At 44.1% G+C, this 14,840-nt stretch overlaps 1 protein-coding gene across 1 annotated transcript; it reads left to right on the top strand.

Annotated features, from left to right (window-relative positions):
• Positions 1 to 1,024: 1,024 nt before the first annotated feature.
• Positions 1,025 to 1,322, top strand: LOC112401691 (late cornified envelope-like proline-rich protein 1). Its single transcript, XM_024748074.1, is given in 2 exon segments — positions 1,025 to 1,197; positions 1,199 to 1,322. Coding segments are annotated over 2 exon segments (297 nt in total).
• Positions 1,323 to 14,840: the final 13,518 nt, after the last annotated feature.

Here is a 14,840-nt window from a genome sequence, read left to right as displayed (position 1 = left end):
ATGATCTGTCTCTCCAGAGAGCCATACTGACTTTAAAACAAAATTAGATTTTTAAAATTTTGTTTTTATATTGTTAAAGGAAATCAAAGATGTGCCAATTAGATCCAACTTGCAAGTATTGTCAGAGACTGAAAAGTCCTGTCCATATCCAGAAGTCAAACAGTCTATAGAGGAAGACCTAGCTCAGGGCAAAACTCAACAGAGGGGAAAAGGATTTACTCCCTAAAATCATAGTTTGTGGCTCCAACATTCATATTTTCAGAGAAACTAGAATTTTCCAGTTTATCTCCTCTTCTCTTAACTTCTTTCCTTACCCTAATCACCAGGGGGAGGAGTTCCTAGAGTGGTCCATGGGAGCCCAGCCATGGTAGGAATTCAACTCTTTTCCATGCTCAGTCCTCAAGTGACAAAAGCAGCTCTCAAGGTTTTGAGGGCTTAGGCAAGACATAGAATTGGAAGAAGTGTCATAGGTCCCCAAGCCCACTAACATAACCTCCCATTCCATCTCCAGAGGGATAGGGAGGTGCCCTTACAGGAGTTCTTGAAAACTGTTGTCGTGCCATGGATGCATTTAGAAGTCTGATCAAGCTTAGGCACTCTTCAGAATAATATTTTTAAATGAATGAAATAAAATACCTGGGGTTACAGAAGATACCAATTATATTGATAAATATATGGTTAAATATGGTTGGGTTGGGGGGGTGGTCCAAGGACCCTAAGGTTAAGAACTCCTGCTAGGGGCTATGGAATGGAGACAAGAATAAGTGAAAAGAAAGCATAGCAATGGTGGAGAGATCAAGAAATGTTGTCACCAATGCACTGCAAGGACAAGAGGACAGGCCTTAGATGAGAATTTATTCTAGAGCCTGAACACATCCCAGGAAAGGCTTTCTTAAGAACAAGAATGGGCAGGGCAGGAGGTGTGTGTGGGAAGGCTGTACTGGTCCTCTCCCACCTTGCAATGTGGTCTCTCACACATAACCTGTCACGTATTTCTTTGCAGGTCTCAGAAAATCAAGAAGGAATGTCGAGTGATGATAAAAACAAACCTAGTGAACCCAAGAATGAGCCCAAGCAATGTGATCCCAGGTGTGAACAAAGGTGTGAGACTAAATGCCAGCCCAGCTGTTTAAAGAAGTTGCTGCAACAGTGCTCTGAAAAGTGCCCACAGGAAAAGTGCCCAGCACCACCAAAGTGTCCCATGTCCCCCATGCCCCCCACTGTGCCCTCCACCATGTCCCTGCCCAGCTCCCTGTCCTCCCAAGCCATGTTCCAAGCCCTGTCCTCCTAAATGCCCACAGCCCTGTCCACCCCCAGAGTGAGGTACCAAGGGCACTACCCAGCCCACTACATCCACCATCTCCCCATATTCACCATTATGGGGCTGAGAGCTGAAGCCATGAACTGACAAGTAAATGTGTTCCTCTGCTGTGCAAGACTTTCTTCTCCTGGTTTCTTGGTAGTTTTTGGTTTGTTTCTTGTTTTCCAGCATTATACCACCAAGAAGCAATGCCCTGAGTGTGAGGCTAGGACCCTGGCCCTCCACACTCAACAACCTTGGAAGATGGCCAGGTCTCTAACCCCACCTGCTGCATAGAGGGACGTGGCATCTTCTGAGAGGTGCACCCAGGGAATGCACTCCTGCTAGGGCACAGCCTGAGAGAGCGATAAACATGGCTATTGAAGTGGCTAACCCCGGGAACCCAATGAGCACAAGGGAGGAAGAGTGTGTGAGGGGAAACAGGAATGACGTTGGGGAAAGTTCCACAAAGACTCAGGGAAAGAATTCTACCCTTGGCTATTAGTCCCATTGCATAATGCTTGGGCAGAACACTCTGAAAATAGGCTTCATGGGTTTAAACTCTAGCTCTGCTCCCCAAAATTTTGTGACCTCAAGCCAGTTGGTTACCTTCCCTGAGCCCTAGTTTCCTTCTCTCTGTAAAAGGAATGAGGGTACTAATAGTATTGGTGTTACCTGGTGGTTGTGTGGCTTAAGGAGTTAACAAATGCCAAGTGCCTGGTTTGCTGGGACACAGTGAGGGGAGCACGCTGTACCTGCCCATGTGTGACACAACACACCTGAACCTGACTGCCTTGTGCTTCACTTCCTCATCAGGCTGAAAATCTCCTGAGTGCAAAAATCAGGTTCTAACTCATACCAGTAAGCACAGCTAAGAATTCTTCTAAAAAATAAGAAATAAAGAGGAGTTTGTGGATTACACCAATGTCAGTTGGCTGACTTTGATCCTGGAGTATAGTTATGCAGCATGTCACCATGTCACCCTTGAGAGAATTCCAGTGAAGGGGACATGGGATCTCTGTTTTTGCAACTTTCTGTGAATCTATATACAATTTCCAAAGAAATAGTTAAGTACAAAAAATAGAAAAGGATAAATCTGGGAGGACCTCAACTAGGAATGAACCAGAAAAGTTTTCACAGCTGATATGTTAGTGTACAAGTAGCTACAGGGAGTACACATCAAAGTGGATTAATTCACAAGTTATCAGTTCATATTGCTGGGAAGGATATTAGGATGAGCAGGGGGCATGTAGAATTGAAAAAGAACTGTAAGAACGAGGACTTCAGGGTCTGGGAGCATGGATTCACTGCCACTGTTTCAATCTCTCTCATCCCCACCAGTCTCCACTCCTCTTCAGGATGGGTATCCTCACCTCTTAGACCTCTCCATGTGGTAAAGTCCTTGGCCAAGTGGACCCACATTGTTGATGGCTTGGGTATAAGGTATTCCTGTTATTTCAGGAAAGAAACCTGATTGGTTCTTTCCAAAATCGCAGGTTATCATCACAGCTCACAACATCCAAGCAGAAGTAGGTTTAGTATTCTTTACTGTCACAAATGTAATGAAAGAGGCCAGGTCATGTTATAAGTGGGAGTGATTCTACCAACCTGCTTCCTTACCTGCTGTTCTGTGATTTAGAACTTGAAACATCCAGAACTGCATCCTGTTCACTCATTCGCAGGTAATATTTTATGTGCTTCCTTAAGATTGGATTGTGAAAGAGACTGAAAAGGATCATAAATTTTCACGGCTGAGTTTCTTTTAATTGAAATATAATTTACTTATTCTGAAATGGACAGATCTTAAACCTCAATCAGGATACGAAAAATAACAATCACTTCAGAAGGTGCCCTTGTGCCTTGGCCAACGAATCCATACCAAAAAGCTGTGTGGCTGACAGGGTCTTGGTGCTCTGGCTGGGTGTCATGCCTGAGCCTCTGAGGTGGGAGAGCCGACTTCAGGACGTTGGTCCACCAGAGAACCCCCCCCGGCCCCTCATAATATCAATCGGCGAGAGCTCTCCCAGATATCTCCATCTCAACACTAAGACCCACCTCCACACACCAACCAGCAAGCTCCAGTGATGGACACGCCAGGCAAAACAACTAGCAAGACAGGAACACAGCCCCACCCATTAGCAGAGAGGCTTCCTAAAATAATAATAAGTTCACAGACATCACAAAACACACCACCAGACGTGACACTGCCGACCAGAAAGACAAGAGCCTCATCCACCTGAACAGAGGCACCAGTCCCCTCCACCAGAAAGCCTACACAACCCACTGAACCAACCTTAGCCACTGCGGGAAAACACGAAAAACAATAGGAACGATGAACCTGAAGCCTGCAAAAAGGAGACCCGAAACACAGTAAGTTATGCAAAATGAGAATACAGAGAAACACACAGCACATGAAGGAGCAAGGTCAAACCCACCAGAACAAACAAATGAAGAGGAAATGGGCAGTCTACCTGAAAAAGAATTCAGAGTAATAATAGCAAAGATGATCCAAAATCTTGGAAACAGAATAGAGAAAATACAAGAAATTTTTAACAAGGATCTAGAAGAACTAAAGAGCAAAAAAACAAAGAAGAACAACACAATAAATGAAATTAAAAATTCTCAGGAAGGAATCAATAGCAGAATACTGAGGCAGAAGAGTGGATAACTAACCTGGAAAATATAATAGTGGAAATAACTACCACAGAGCAGAATAAAGAAAAAAGAATGGAGGACATTCTTAGAGACCTCTGGGACAACATTAAGCACACCAATATTCGAATTATAGGGGTCCCTGAAGAAGAAGAGAAAAAGAAAGGGTCTGAAAAATATTAAACAGATTATAGTTGAAAACTTCCCTAATATGGAAAAGGAAATTGTCAATCAAGTCCAAGAAGTGCAGAGAGTCACATACCACATAACTCCAAGGAGAAACACACCAAGACACATATTTACCGAACTATTAAAAATTAAATACAAAGAAAAAATATTAAAAGCAGCAAGGAAAACGCAACAAATAACATACAAGGGAATCCCCATAAGATTAACAGCTGATCTTTCAGCAGAAATTCTGCAAGCCAGAAGGGAGGGGCAGGACATATTTAAAGTGATGAAAGAGAAAAACCTACATCCAAGATTACTCTACCCAGCAAAGATCTCATTCTGATTCAACAGAGAAATTAAAAGCTTTACAGACAAGCAAAGCTAAGAGAATTCATGACCACCAAACCAGGTTTACAACAAACAATAAGGAAACTTCTCTAGGCAGGCAAAACAAGAGAAAGAAAAGACCTACAATGACAAAACAATTAAGAAAATGGTAATAGGAATATACATATCGATAATTACCTTAAATGTAAATGGATTAAATGCTCCAACCAGTGAAGGACTGCGGTTGGGGGCGGGAACACAGCCTGAAGGGGTTAGTGCACCACGGCTAGCCGGGAGGGAGTCCAGGAAAAGGTCTGGAGCTGCCGAAGAGACAAGAGACTTTTTCTTCCCTCTTTGTTTCCTGGTGTGCGAGGAGAGGGAATTAAGAGCGCTGCTTAAAGGAGCTCTAGAGACGGGCACAAGCCACGGCTAAAAGCGCGGACCCCAGAGACGGGCAGGAGATGCTAAGGATGCTGCTGCCGCCACCAAGAAAACTGTGTGCGCACACAGGTCACTATCCACACCTCCCTTCCGGGGAGTTTGTGCAGCCCGCCACTGCCACGTTCCCGGGATCCAGGGACAACTTCCCCGGGAGAACGCACAGGAAGCCTCAGGCTGGTGCAACATCACTCCGGCCTCTGCCGCCGCAGGCTCGCCCTGCACTCCGTGCCCCTCCCTTCCCCCGGCCTGAGTGAGCCAGAGCCCCTGAATCAGCGGCTCCTTTAACCCCGTCCTGTCTGAGCGAAGAACAAACGCCCTCCAGCGACCTACACACAGAGGCGGGGCCAAATCCAAAGCTGAGCACCTGGGAGCTGTGAGAACAAAGAAGAGAAAGGGAAATCTCTCCCAGCAGCCTCAGAAGCAGCAGATTAAAGCTGCACAATCAACTTGATGTTCCCTGCATCTGTGGAATACATGAATAGACAACGAATCATCCCAAATTGAGGAGGTGGACTTTGAGAGCAAAATTTATGATTGTTTCCCCTTTTCCTCTTTTTGTGTATGCTTCTGTGTGAGTTTTTGTCTGTATAGCTTTGCTTCCACCATTTGTCCTAGGGTTCTATCAGTCCAGTTTTTTTTAATTTCTTTTCTTAATAATTATTTTTTATTTTAATAACTTTTATTTACTTTATCTTCTTTCTTTCTTTCTTTCTTTCCTTCTTTCCTTCCTTCCCTCCTTTAGACAACAAATCATCCCAAATTGAGGAGGTGGACTTTGAGAGCAAAATTTATGATTGTTTCCCCTTTTCCTCTTTTTGTGTATGCTTCTGTGTGAGTTTTTGTCTGTATAGCTTTGCTTCCACCATTTGTCCTAAGATTCTATCTGTCCATTTTCTTGTTTTGTTTTGTTTTGTTAATTTTTTTCTTAATAATTATTTTTTAATTTAATAACTTTATTATATTTTACTTTATTTATGATACTTTATCTTCTTTCTTTCTTTCTTTTTTCCTTCCTTCCCTCCTTCCTTCTTCCTCCCACCGTCCTTCCCTCCCTCCCTCCTTTCTTTCTTTCTTTCCTTCTTTCCTTCTTTTCTTCTTTCTCTTTCTTTCTTTCTTCCTTCCTTCCATCTTTCCTCCCTTCCTTTCATTCTTTCCTTCTTTCTTTCTTTCCTCCAACTTCCACTAATTCTTTCTCTCTACTTTTTCTCCCTTTTATTCTGAGCCGCATGGATGAAAGGCTCTTGGTGCTCCAGTCAGGAGTCAGTGCTGTACCTCTGAGGTGGGAGAGCCAACTTCAGGACACTGGTCAACAAGAGACCTCCCAGCTCCATATAATATCAAACAGTGAAAATCTCCCAGAGATCTCCATCTCAACACCAGCACCCAGCTTCACGCAACGACCAGCAAGATACAGTGCTGGATATCCTATGCCAAACAACTAGCAAGACAGGAAAACAACCCCACCCACTAGCAGAGAGGTTGCCCAAAATCATAATAAGTCCACAGACACCCCAAAACACACCACCAGACGTGGACCTGCCCACCAGAGAAACAAGATCCAGCCTCATCCACTGGAACACAGGCACTAATCCCCTCCACAAGGAAGCCTACACAACGCACTGAACCAACCTTAGTCACTGGGGACAGACACCAAAAACAACGGGAACTACGAACCTGCAGCCTGCAAAAATACCTTAAACACAGTAAGATAAGCAAAATGAGAAGACAGAAAAACACACCACAGATGAAGGAGCAAGATAAAAAACCCACCAGACCTAACAAATGAAGAGGAAATAGGCAGTCTACCTGAAAAATAATTCAGAATAATGATAGTAAAGATCATCCAAAATCATGGAAATAGAATGCAAGATGCAAGAAACATTTAACTAGGACCTAGAAAAACTAAAGAGGAAACAAACAATGATGAACAACACAATAAATGAAATGAAAAATACTCTAGATGTGATCAGTAGCAGAATAACTGAGGCAGAAGAACAGATAAGTGACCTGGAAGATAAAATAGTGGAAATAACTTTTGCAGAGCAGAATAAAGAAAAAAGAATGAAAAGAACTAATGACAGTCTCAGAGACCTCTGGGACAACACTAAACTCACCAACATTCGAATTATAGGGGTTCCAGAAGAAGAAGAGAAAAAGAAAAGGACTGAGGAAATATTTGAAGAGATTATAGTTGAAAACTTCCCGAATATGGGAAAGGAAATAGTTAATCAAGTCCAGGAAGCACAGAGAGTCCCATACAGGATAAACCCAAGGAGAAATACGCCAAGACACATATTAATCAAACAGTCAAAAATTAAATACAAAGAAAGCATATTAAAAGCAGTAAGGAAAAAACAACAAATAACACACAAGGCAATCCCCATAAGGTTAACAGCTTATCTTTCTGCAGAAACTCTGCAAACCAGAAGGGAGTGGCAGGACATATTAAAAGTGATAAAGGAGAAAAAACTGCAACCAAGACTACTCTACCCAGCAAGGATCTCATTCAGATTTGATGGAGAAATTAAAACCTTTACAGACAAGCAAAAGCTGACAGAGTTCAGCACCACCAAACCAGCTTTACAACAAATGCTAAAGGAACTTCTCTAGGCAAGAAACACAAGAGAAGGAAGATACCTACAACAACGAAGCCAAAACAATTTAGGAAATGGGAATACGAACATACATATCGATAATTACCTTAAGTGTAAATGGACTAAATGCTCTCACCAAAAGACACAGATTGGTTGAGGGATACAAAAACAAGACCCATATAAAGTACAATTGACACTGCAGAAATACAAAAGATCATGAGAGATTACTACAAGCAACTCTATGCCTATAAAACGGACAACCTGGAAGAAATGGAAAAATTCTTAGAAATGCACAACAAATGCAAAAAGAATAAAATACCTAGGAATAAACCTACCTAAGGAGAGAGAAGACCTGTATGCAGAAAACTATAAGACACTGATGAAAGAAATTAAAGATGATACAAACAGTTGGAGAGATACACAAAGTTTTGGATTGGAAGAATCAATATTGTGAAAATGACTCTACTACCTAAAGGAATCTACAGATTCAATGCAATACCTATCAAACTACCAATGGCATTTTTCACAGAAATAGGACACAAAATTTCACTATTTGTATGGAAACACAAAAGACCCCGAATAGCCAAAGCAATCTTGAGAACGAAAAATGGAGCTGGAGGAATCAGGCTCCCTGTCTTCAGACTATGCTACAAAGCTACAGTAATCAAGACAGTATGGTACTGGCACAAAAACAGAGATATAGATCAATGGAACAGGATAGAAAGCCCAGAGATAAACCCACGCACATATGATCACTTTATCTTTGATAAAGGAGGCAAGGATATACAATGGAGAAAAGACAGCCTCTTCAATAAGTGGTGCTGGGAAAACTGGACAGCTACATGTAAAAGAATGAAATTAGAACACTCCCAACAACATACATAAAAATAAATTCAAAACGGATTAAAGACTTAAATGTAAAGCCAGACACTATAAAACTCTTAGAGGATAACATAGGCAGAACACTCTATGACATAGATCACAGCAACATCCTTTTTGACCCACATCCTAGAAAAATGGAAATAAAAACAAAAGGGGGGCTTCCCTGGTGGCACAGTGGTTAAGAATCCGCCTGCCAATGCAGGGGACACGGGTTCAAGCCCTGGTCTGGGAAGATCCCACATGCCGCGGAGCAACTAAGCCCGTGCGCCACAACCACTGAGCCTACGCTCTAGAGCCAGAGAGCCACAACTACTGAGCCAGCATGCCTAAAGCCCGTGCTCCGCAACAGAGAAACCACCGCAATGAGAAGCCCGCGCACCACAAGGAAGAGTAGCCCCCACTCACCGCAACTAGAGAAAGTCCGCGCGCAGCAACGAAGACCCAACGCAGCCAAAAATAAATAAATAAATTTGTTTAAAAAAAAAAAAAAAAAAACAAAAGGGGCCTAATGAAACTTCAAATCTTTTGCACAGCAAAGGAAACCATAAAAAAGACAACCCTCAGAATGGGAGAAAATATTTGCCAATGAAGCAACTGACAAAAGATTAATCTCCAAAACATACAAGCAGCTCATGCAGCTCAGTATCAGAAAACCAAGTAACCCAATCCAAAAATGGGCAGAAGACTTAAATAGACATTTCTCCAAAGAAAATATACAGATTGCCAACAAACACATGAAAGGATGCTCAACATCACTAATCATTAGAGAAATGTAAATCAAAACTACAATGGTGTATCATTTCACACCAGTCAGAAGGGCCATCATTAAAAAATCTACAAACAATAAATGCTGGAGAGGGTGTGGAGAAAAGGGAACCTTCTTGCACTGTTGGTGGGAATGTGAATTGATACAGCCACTATGGAGAACAGTATGGAAGTTCCTTAAAAAACTAAACATAGAAATATCATACGACCCAGGAATCCCACTACTGGACATATACCCTGAGAAAACCATAATTCCAAAAGAGTCATGTAGCACAATGTTCATTGTAGCTCTATTTACAATAGCCAGGACATGGAAGCAACCTAAGTGTCCATCCATAGATGAATGGATAAAGGAGATGTGGCACATATATAGTGAGGTGGATTGAGGTAGAGACTGTCATACAGAGTGAAGTAAGTCAGAAAGAGTAAAACAAATACTGTAAGCTAATGCATGTATATGGAATCTAAGAATAAAAATGGTTCTGAAGACCTAGGGGCAGGACAGGAATAAAGACACAGACATAGAGAATGGGCTTGAGGCCACAGGGAGGGCAAAGGGTAAGCTGAGACGAAGTGAGAGCGTGGCATGGACATATATACTACCAAATGTAAAATAGCTAGTGGGAAGCAGCTGCATCACACAGGGAGATCAGCACAGTGCTTTGTGACCACCTAGAGGGGTGGGATTGGGAGAGTGGGAGGGAGACACAAGAGGGAGGGGATATGGGGATATATGTATACGTATAGCTGATTCACTTTGTTTTACAGCAGAAACTAACACAACATTTTAAAGCAATTATACTCCAATAAAGATGTTAAAAAATAAGAAAGAAGGCATATCTGAGATACTCCCTTTGGAATCATGACCCATAAACAGATCTCCATCCTTCTGAGTCTGGAAAAATTGTTCAGGACAGCAGAAGGTACAATAACTGCAGATAGTTCAAACTGTGCCCAGGAAAAGACACCTGGGACCCCCACCAAACCAAGGTCATACAATATCCTGGTTGCAGAAGAACTTTTAGGACACAAGAGCTAGACAAGGCCTTTTAGGGTGCAACTCTCTCATTTTTCAGATGTGAAAACTACTAGCTGCTTTCTCTGACATGTGAGCCTTGGGGTCTCAGGGTCTCCTGGAAAGAAATGGAGCACACTACAGGGTCCTGCAGAGAGGTGCCTCCTGGTCCCAATTGAATGTATGGCATAGACAACTATGTTTAACCAAAATTTTCTGTGAATAATAATAATAAAGGAAAATTTTCAACATTCTAGTCATTTTAGGACAATGGAATATGGGTAACCTGTGAAGTATTTTTATTTTCCGAATTTTTACTAGTAGTCTTTTATTTATTTTGTAATGGGGGGAAAATGATATAATCATGAATACTTCCAAGACCCTCTAAGTCCTTTCATTTGCTCAATGAACAAAAAAAAGGAAAAGAAGGAAGAATGTCTTCCTCCACCTGAGCACGTGCATGTATAAAAGAAGGCACTCCTACTTGTGTGCCTGCCTCCAAGGGATAGGATCACAGTCCCACAGTCAAGCAGCTCCATCACAGTGTTGGTCAGGGGCTGGTGCTCTCCCAGGGGGCTCCGAGGACTCAGCACAGACTGGGTGGAGGGCAGTTCTGAGAAGACGAAACCATCCATTTGCCAATTTAGTTCTCTCTTCTCCTACGTAAATGAAACCAAAGATAGACATCTCTTAATGGCTACTTTCCCAGCAAAAAAAACTGGATCAAATGCAATGTGCGGGAAGACAGCTAGAATGTGATGAGTGTGCCAGCTCCCTGCAGAATGCCATAATTACTCTCAAGCCCCAGCGGCAGTCACCCACCTCCTTTTGGGGTAGTTGACTGCTGCTGGGCCTTGGGAGTAACACCTGAAGGGTGGCACCATGAGAATCTGTGCAGTGCCAGGCTGATGGCTCACAGATAATGTGAGGGGTCAGGACCAAGCCTTCCACTTTTATGGGAAAGCAGTTCTCAGGGTCCATTAGGATGGCGGCAAGAGGAGACTCTTGCATCACACATTCCCAAGAACCAGGGAGCGTACAGGCAGCCTTCAAAACACTTCTAAGTCCTCCCCAACAAAGCCAGCTGGGGGTGACTGGTAAGATGAGCCAGTGTTATGAAAGGGTGGGCACAGAACACAGGGATGTTTAGCTTTGAAGCTGTCAAACTGGAAGGAACCTTAGAGATCATGTTCACAAATCCCCCACCACCACATAGATGGAACTGGGGAGATGGCAGGAAGTAACCAGTTACCAAAACTGTGCTATTTTCTGATCCTGCTTTCACATGACCAAATATCCCAGCCAGGGGCAGGAGCACAGGCTCATCCTGGGAGGCTTTATTGATGATGACAAGTCATAACTGCTTCTACTTTACAGCTGTTGATGCTCAGCAAACAGATCAGTAAATACAAAAAGTCAATTGCCAAACACAGGGATTCTAAGATACAAACTGATGGTAAAATACATACTGGGGTATTTTCAGCTGCACCCATCTTCCAGGTGCAGGAAACCTCACATGTCTCACCTCGAGAGCTCCATGTTCTCTCCCAAGCTCAGAGAAAATTCTGCTCAGACTGAGGCTTCATGGGTTTTTCCACCAGACATGCTCTCATCCTCTCTCACCTCACCACTCGGAACCTCCTCACTGGCTTCTGAAGCCTCAAGCTCCCCTTCTTCTAGCCCTCCCTCCAGCAGAAGCCAGCAAGGAAGTCTTGCCCAAACTCAAATCTAAGCATGTCACTCTCTTGCCTAAAACCCTTAAAGGCTCCTCTGCCTAAAGAACATCTAGAATGACTTAACCTGTCATGTAAAATTCCTCAGGATCTGGCCCTGCCTCTCCTCTAGGTTTATCTCACCAGTCCTCTACCTCCTTCTAGAACTTTGCAGCCCAACAACAGGTAATTGTGCATATTTCCTAGCCCACAGCAGAGAGCTGCTGGCCTTCGTGACTTTACACTTGTTTCTCCTCCATCATCCTTCCTTCTTGCCCTGACCTCCTCTGACAGATCCACTTCGACAAGTTGTTGTCTCTGAGGCCAACTCAAGGGTCACCTGCTCCAAGAAGCTGCCCCCACCTTCCACCCGCAGGCTGGTTAAAGGCCCCTTTCTGTGGTCTTAGAGCCTTTCTCTCCTGTGATGCTTACCACGCCATGATCTGGTTATCTATTTACACTGGACTGCGAGCTTTTTGAGAACAGAGATGGCCTGGCACACACAGCAGACATTCAATAATAATAAATGAGTGAGTCCTCAGTGGCTTTGGAGGCACCTTTCCAAAGAGGAGGGGATTGCTCTGGGCTGAGCCCCTGTCCGCTGTGCTCCCTACTCTCACTCAATGGAGTCATTCCCAGAATCCAGAGGTGGGGAGTGGGGAAGAGGCTGAATGTGGGTGGCCTGGGACTGAGAGAAAGGCACCTGGCCTTGGTCACTTTCCCTCAGGCACAAGATGCAGATCTTGCCAGCCCTACCCATGGCCTCACCTGGGAAAGCAAAATGGTAAAAGGAAAAGGCTTATCATCCCACAGACATGGATTCAAAATGAGCTCTACACTCCCAGCTGTGTAGACCAGACAAGATGTTTCACCTCAGGGGAAGAAGGGGTCACAGTTTCTTCACATGAAGAATGAGAAAAAATGTCCTTTCAAAGTTTGGAGAGCAGTAACTAAGTGAAATTACTAAAGCCCCCCACAGGGGAAACTGAACTTAGAAAGCCAGGATGCAAGAGCACTCAAGAACCTAGGCCAGCACCTGGAGTCATCACCCATCACCTACTGTGACAAGAGCTTCTTGCCATCTGCTGTGTGAGGCAGTGGGTCTGAGGGAGAAAGGGAGAGTTATAGAGAAGGAAGACAAATATCTTCGAAGGCAAGATTTTGAAGGCCGTTTCTCCAGCTAGGCCCCAGGAGACCACGAATTATGGTAGGAGTCAGAAGTGGACTTTGGGGTGTGGCATTTAATAGGCTCTCAGTGTGCAGGTGAGGAAATGAAGCTCCAGAGAGGGAAACAACTTAACATTTAAGCAACAATGGCACAGTGAGTTGGTTGTTAGAAGAGTTCAGGATTTCTAACCCAAATTTAGGCCAAGATGACCCAGGACCCAGACTCAAAAGGTAAAAGGATTGAAGACCAACATCAAGCCCAAACAATTTAGGAACATCGTTTCTCCCCATTTTCTGTGTCAGTGGTCTTTAACCTGGGGGCCGTGAACCGCCTGAAGGTGAAGACATGTACCTATGAATATTTCCTCATCACCCCAAAAATGTTAAGAACTGCTGACCCTGTATCTTTGTTGCCTCCTTGAAGTTTATAAAGAATCCCGAATACAGTATTTTCCTAAATGTTTTTACATGGACCAGCCTCTAGTCCAGACACGAGTTCACCACGTGACCTTGAAGAAGACCCTTAGCACTCTTGCCCCTGTTTCCTTATCTTAAAAAATGCAGTCAATAAATGATTCCACGCCTCCTGTTTAAAGCATATGCTGGGCTAAAACAAGCAGGTGGAGTCCAGCAGGCTCTCATGTCCCCTCTGGGCCTGTGGCCTGTGATTCAGAGCCATTCCCACAACCTCTGATTCAAACTCTCTGCGTGGGTGACACTGGAGGAAAGGAAGCAAGAGGGGATGTGGGCTCTGCCCCAGGAACCCACAAGCTCCAAAAGCTCTCCAGAGGTACCTACTCCCCAGGAAACGAGACGGGCCACATTCTTCACCATTCAGCTTTATCAGAGCCATTGGCCTGTAATATGCTGACTGGGCCAGCTGAGTGAATCAGAGGAGTCTGTCTGGGAACTTTTATGATCTGAACAAAGGAGATAGGTTTTTGGGGGGGGGTTGTTTTTTTGTTTTTTGCGGTACGCGAGCCTCTCACTGTTGTGGCCTCTCCCGTTGCGGAGCACAGGCTCTGAACGTGCAGGCTCAGCGGCCATGGCTCACAGGCCCAGCCGCTCCGCGGCATGTGGGATCTTCCCCGACCGGGGCACGAACCCGTGTCCCCTGCATTGGCAGGCGGACTCTCAACCCCTGCGTCACCAGGGAAGCCCTGGAGATACTTATTTGATGGGAATTGGGGGGACAAAGCAATGTCCTGCACACACCTGACTCTCTTCTGCTGACCCTGTGTAATTACACCCTGGCTCCCAATAACGACAGCTGTAGAAATCTAAAATCTTAAATCTCAGGTGGTATTCAATCAGATTGTCCCAAATCTCTCTGGAGGGCTGGGGATGGTTAGAGAAATTATTGAGTCACCTTATCTTAAGATGTGGGGTGGAATAATCTCCCCAAAGCTGTCCCAGCCCAGGCCCAGATACTGGTTGATTTTTGAGGGCTCAGACCCCAAATACTCCATCTCTGCACCAAGGAAAAGACAGGTCACCTTAGGTCACTCAGCCACCTGGCTAGGTCACTGCCACATGCAGAAGATGGAAAACTGGGTCTTCCTGTGGGTGGATTATAATCTAATCAAGGAAGAAGAGCCCACAACACACATATGTGTGCACACACTTCAAAGTCATGTAGATACCAGGCTAATCATTCATGATCACATGTATAGTATCACCAAATGTCAGAGCTGGAATGGACTCAACTGATTCCTAGTCTAACTTTCCCATTTTAAAGATGATGAATGTGAGGCCAAAGAGGGTCAGGGACTTGCCCGAAGTCACACATCTTGTTAGGGACAGAGCCAGGTCTC

The sequence above is a fragment of the Neophocaena asiaeorientalis genome, unplaced genomic scaffold, assembly GCF_003031525.2.
Source record: "Neophocaena asiaeorientalis asiaeorientalis breed wild unplaced genomic scaffold, Neophocaena_asiaeorientalis_V1.1 scaffold76, whole genome shotgun sequence".
Taxonomy (NCBI): Eukaryota; Metazoa; Chordata; class Mammalia; order Artiodactyla; family Phocoenidae; genus Neophocaena; species Neophocaena asiaeorientalis.
This window is presented reverse-complemented; position numbering and strand designations above follow the sequence as displayed.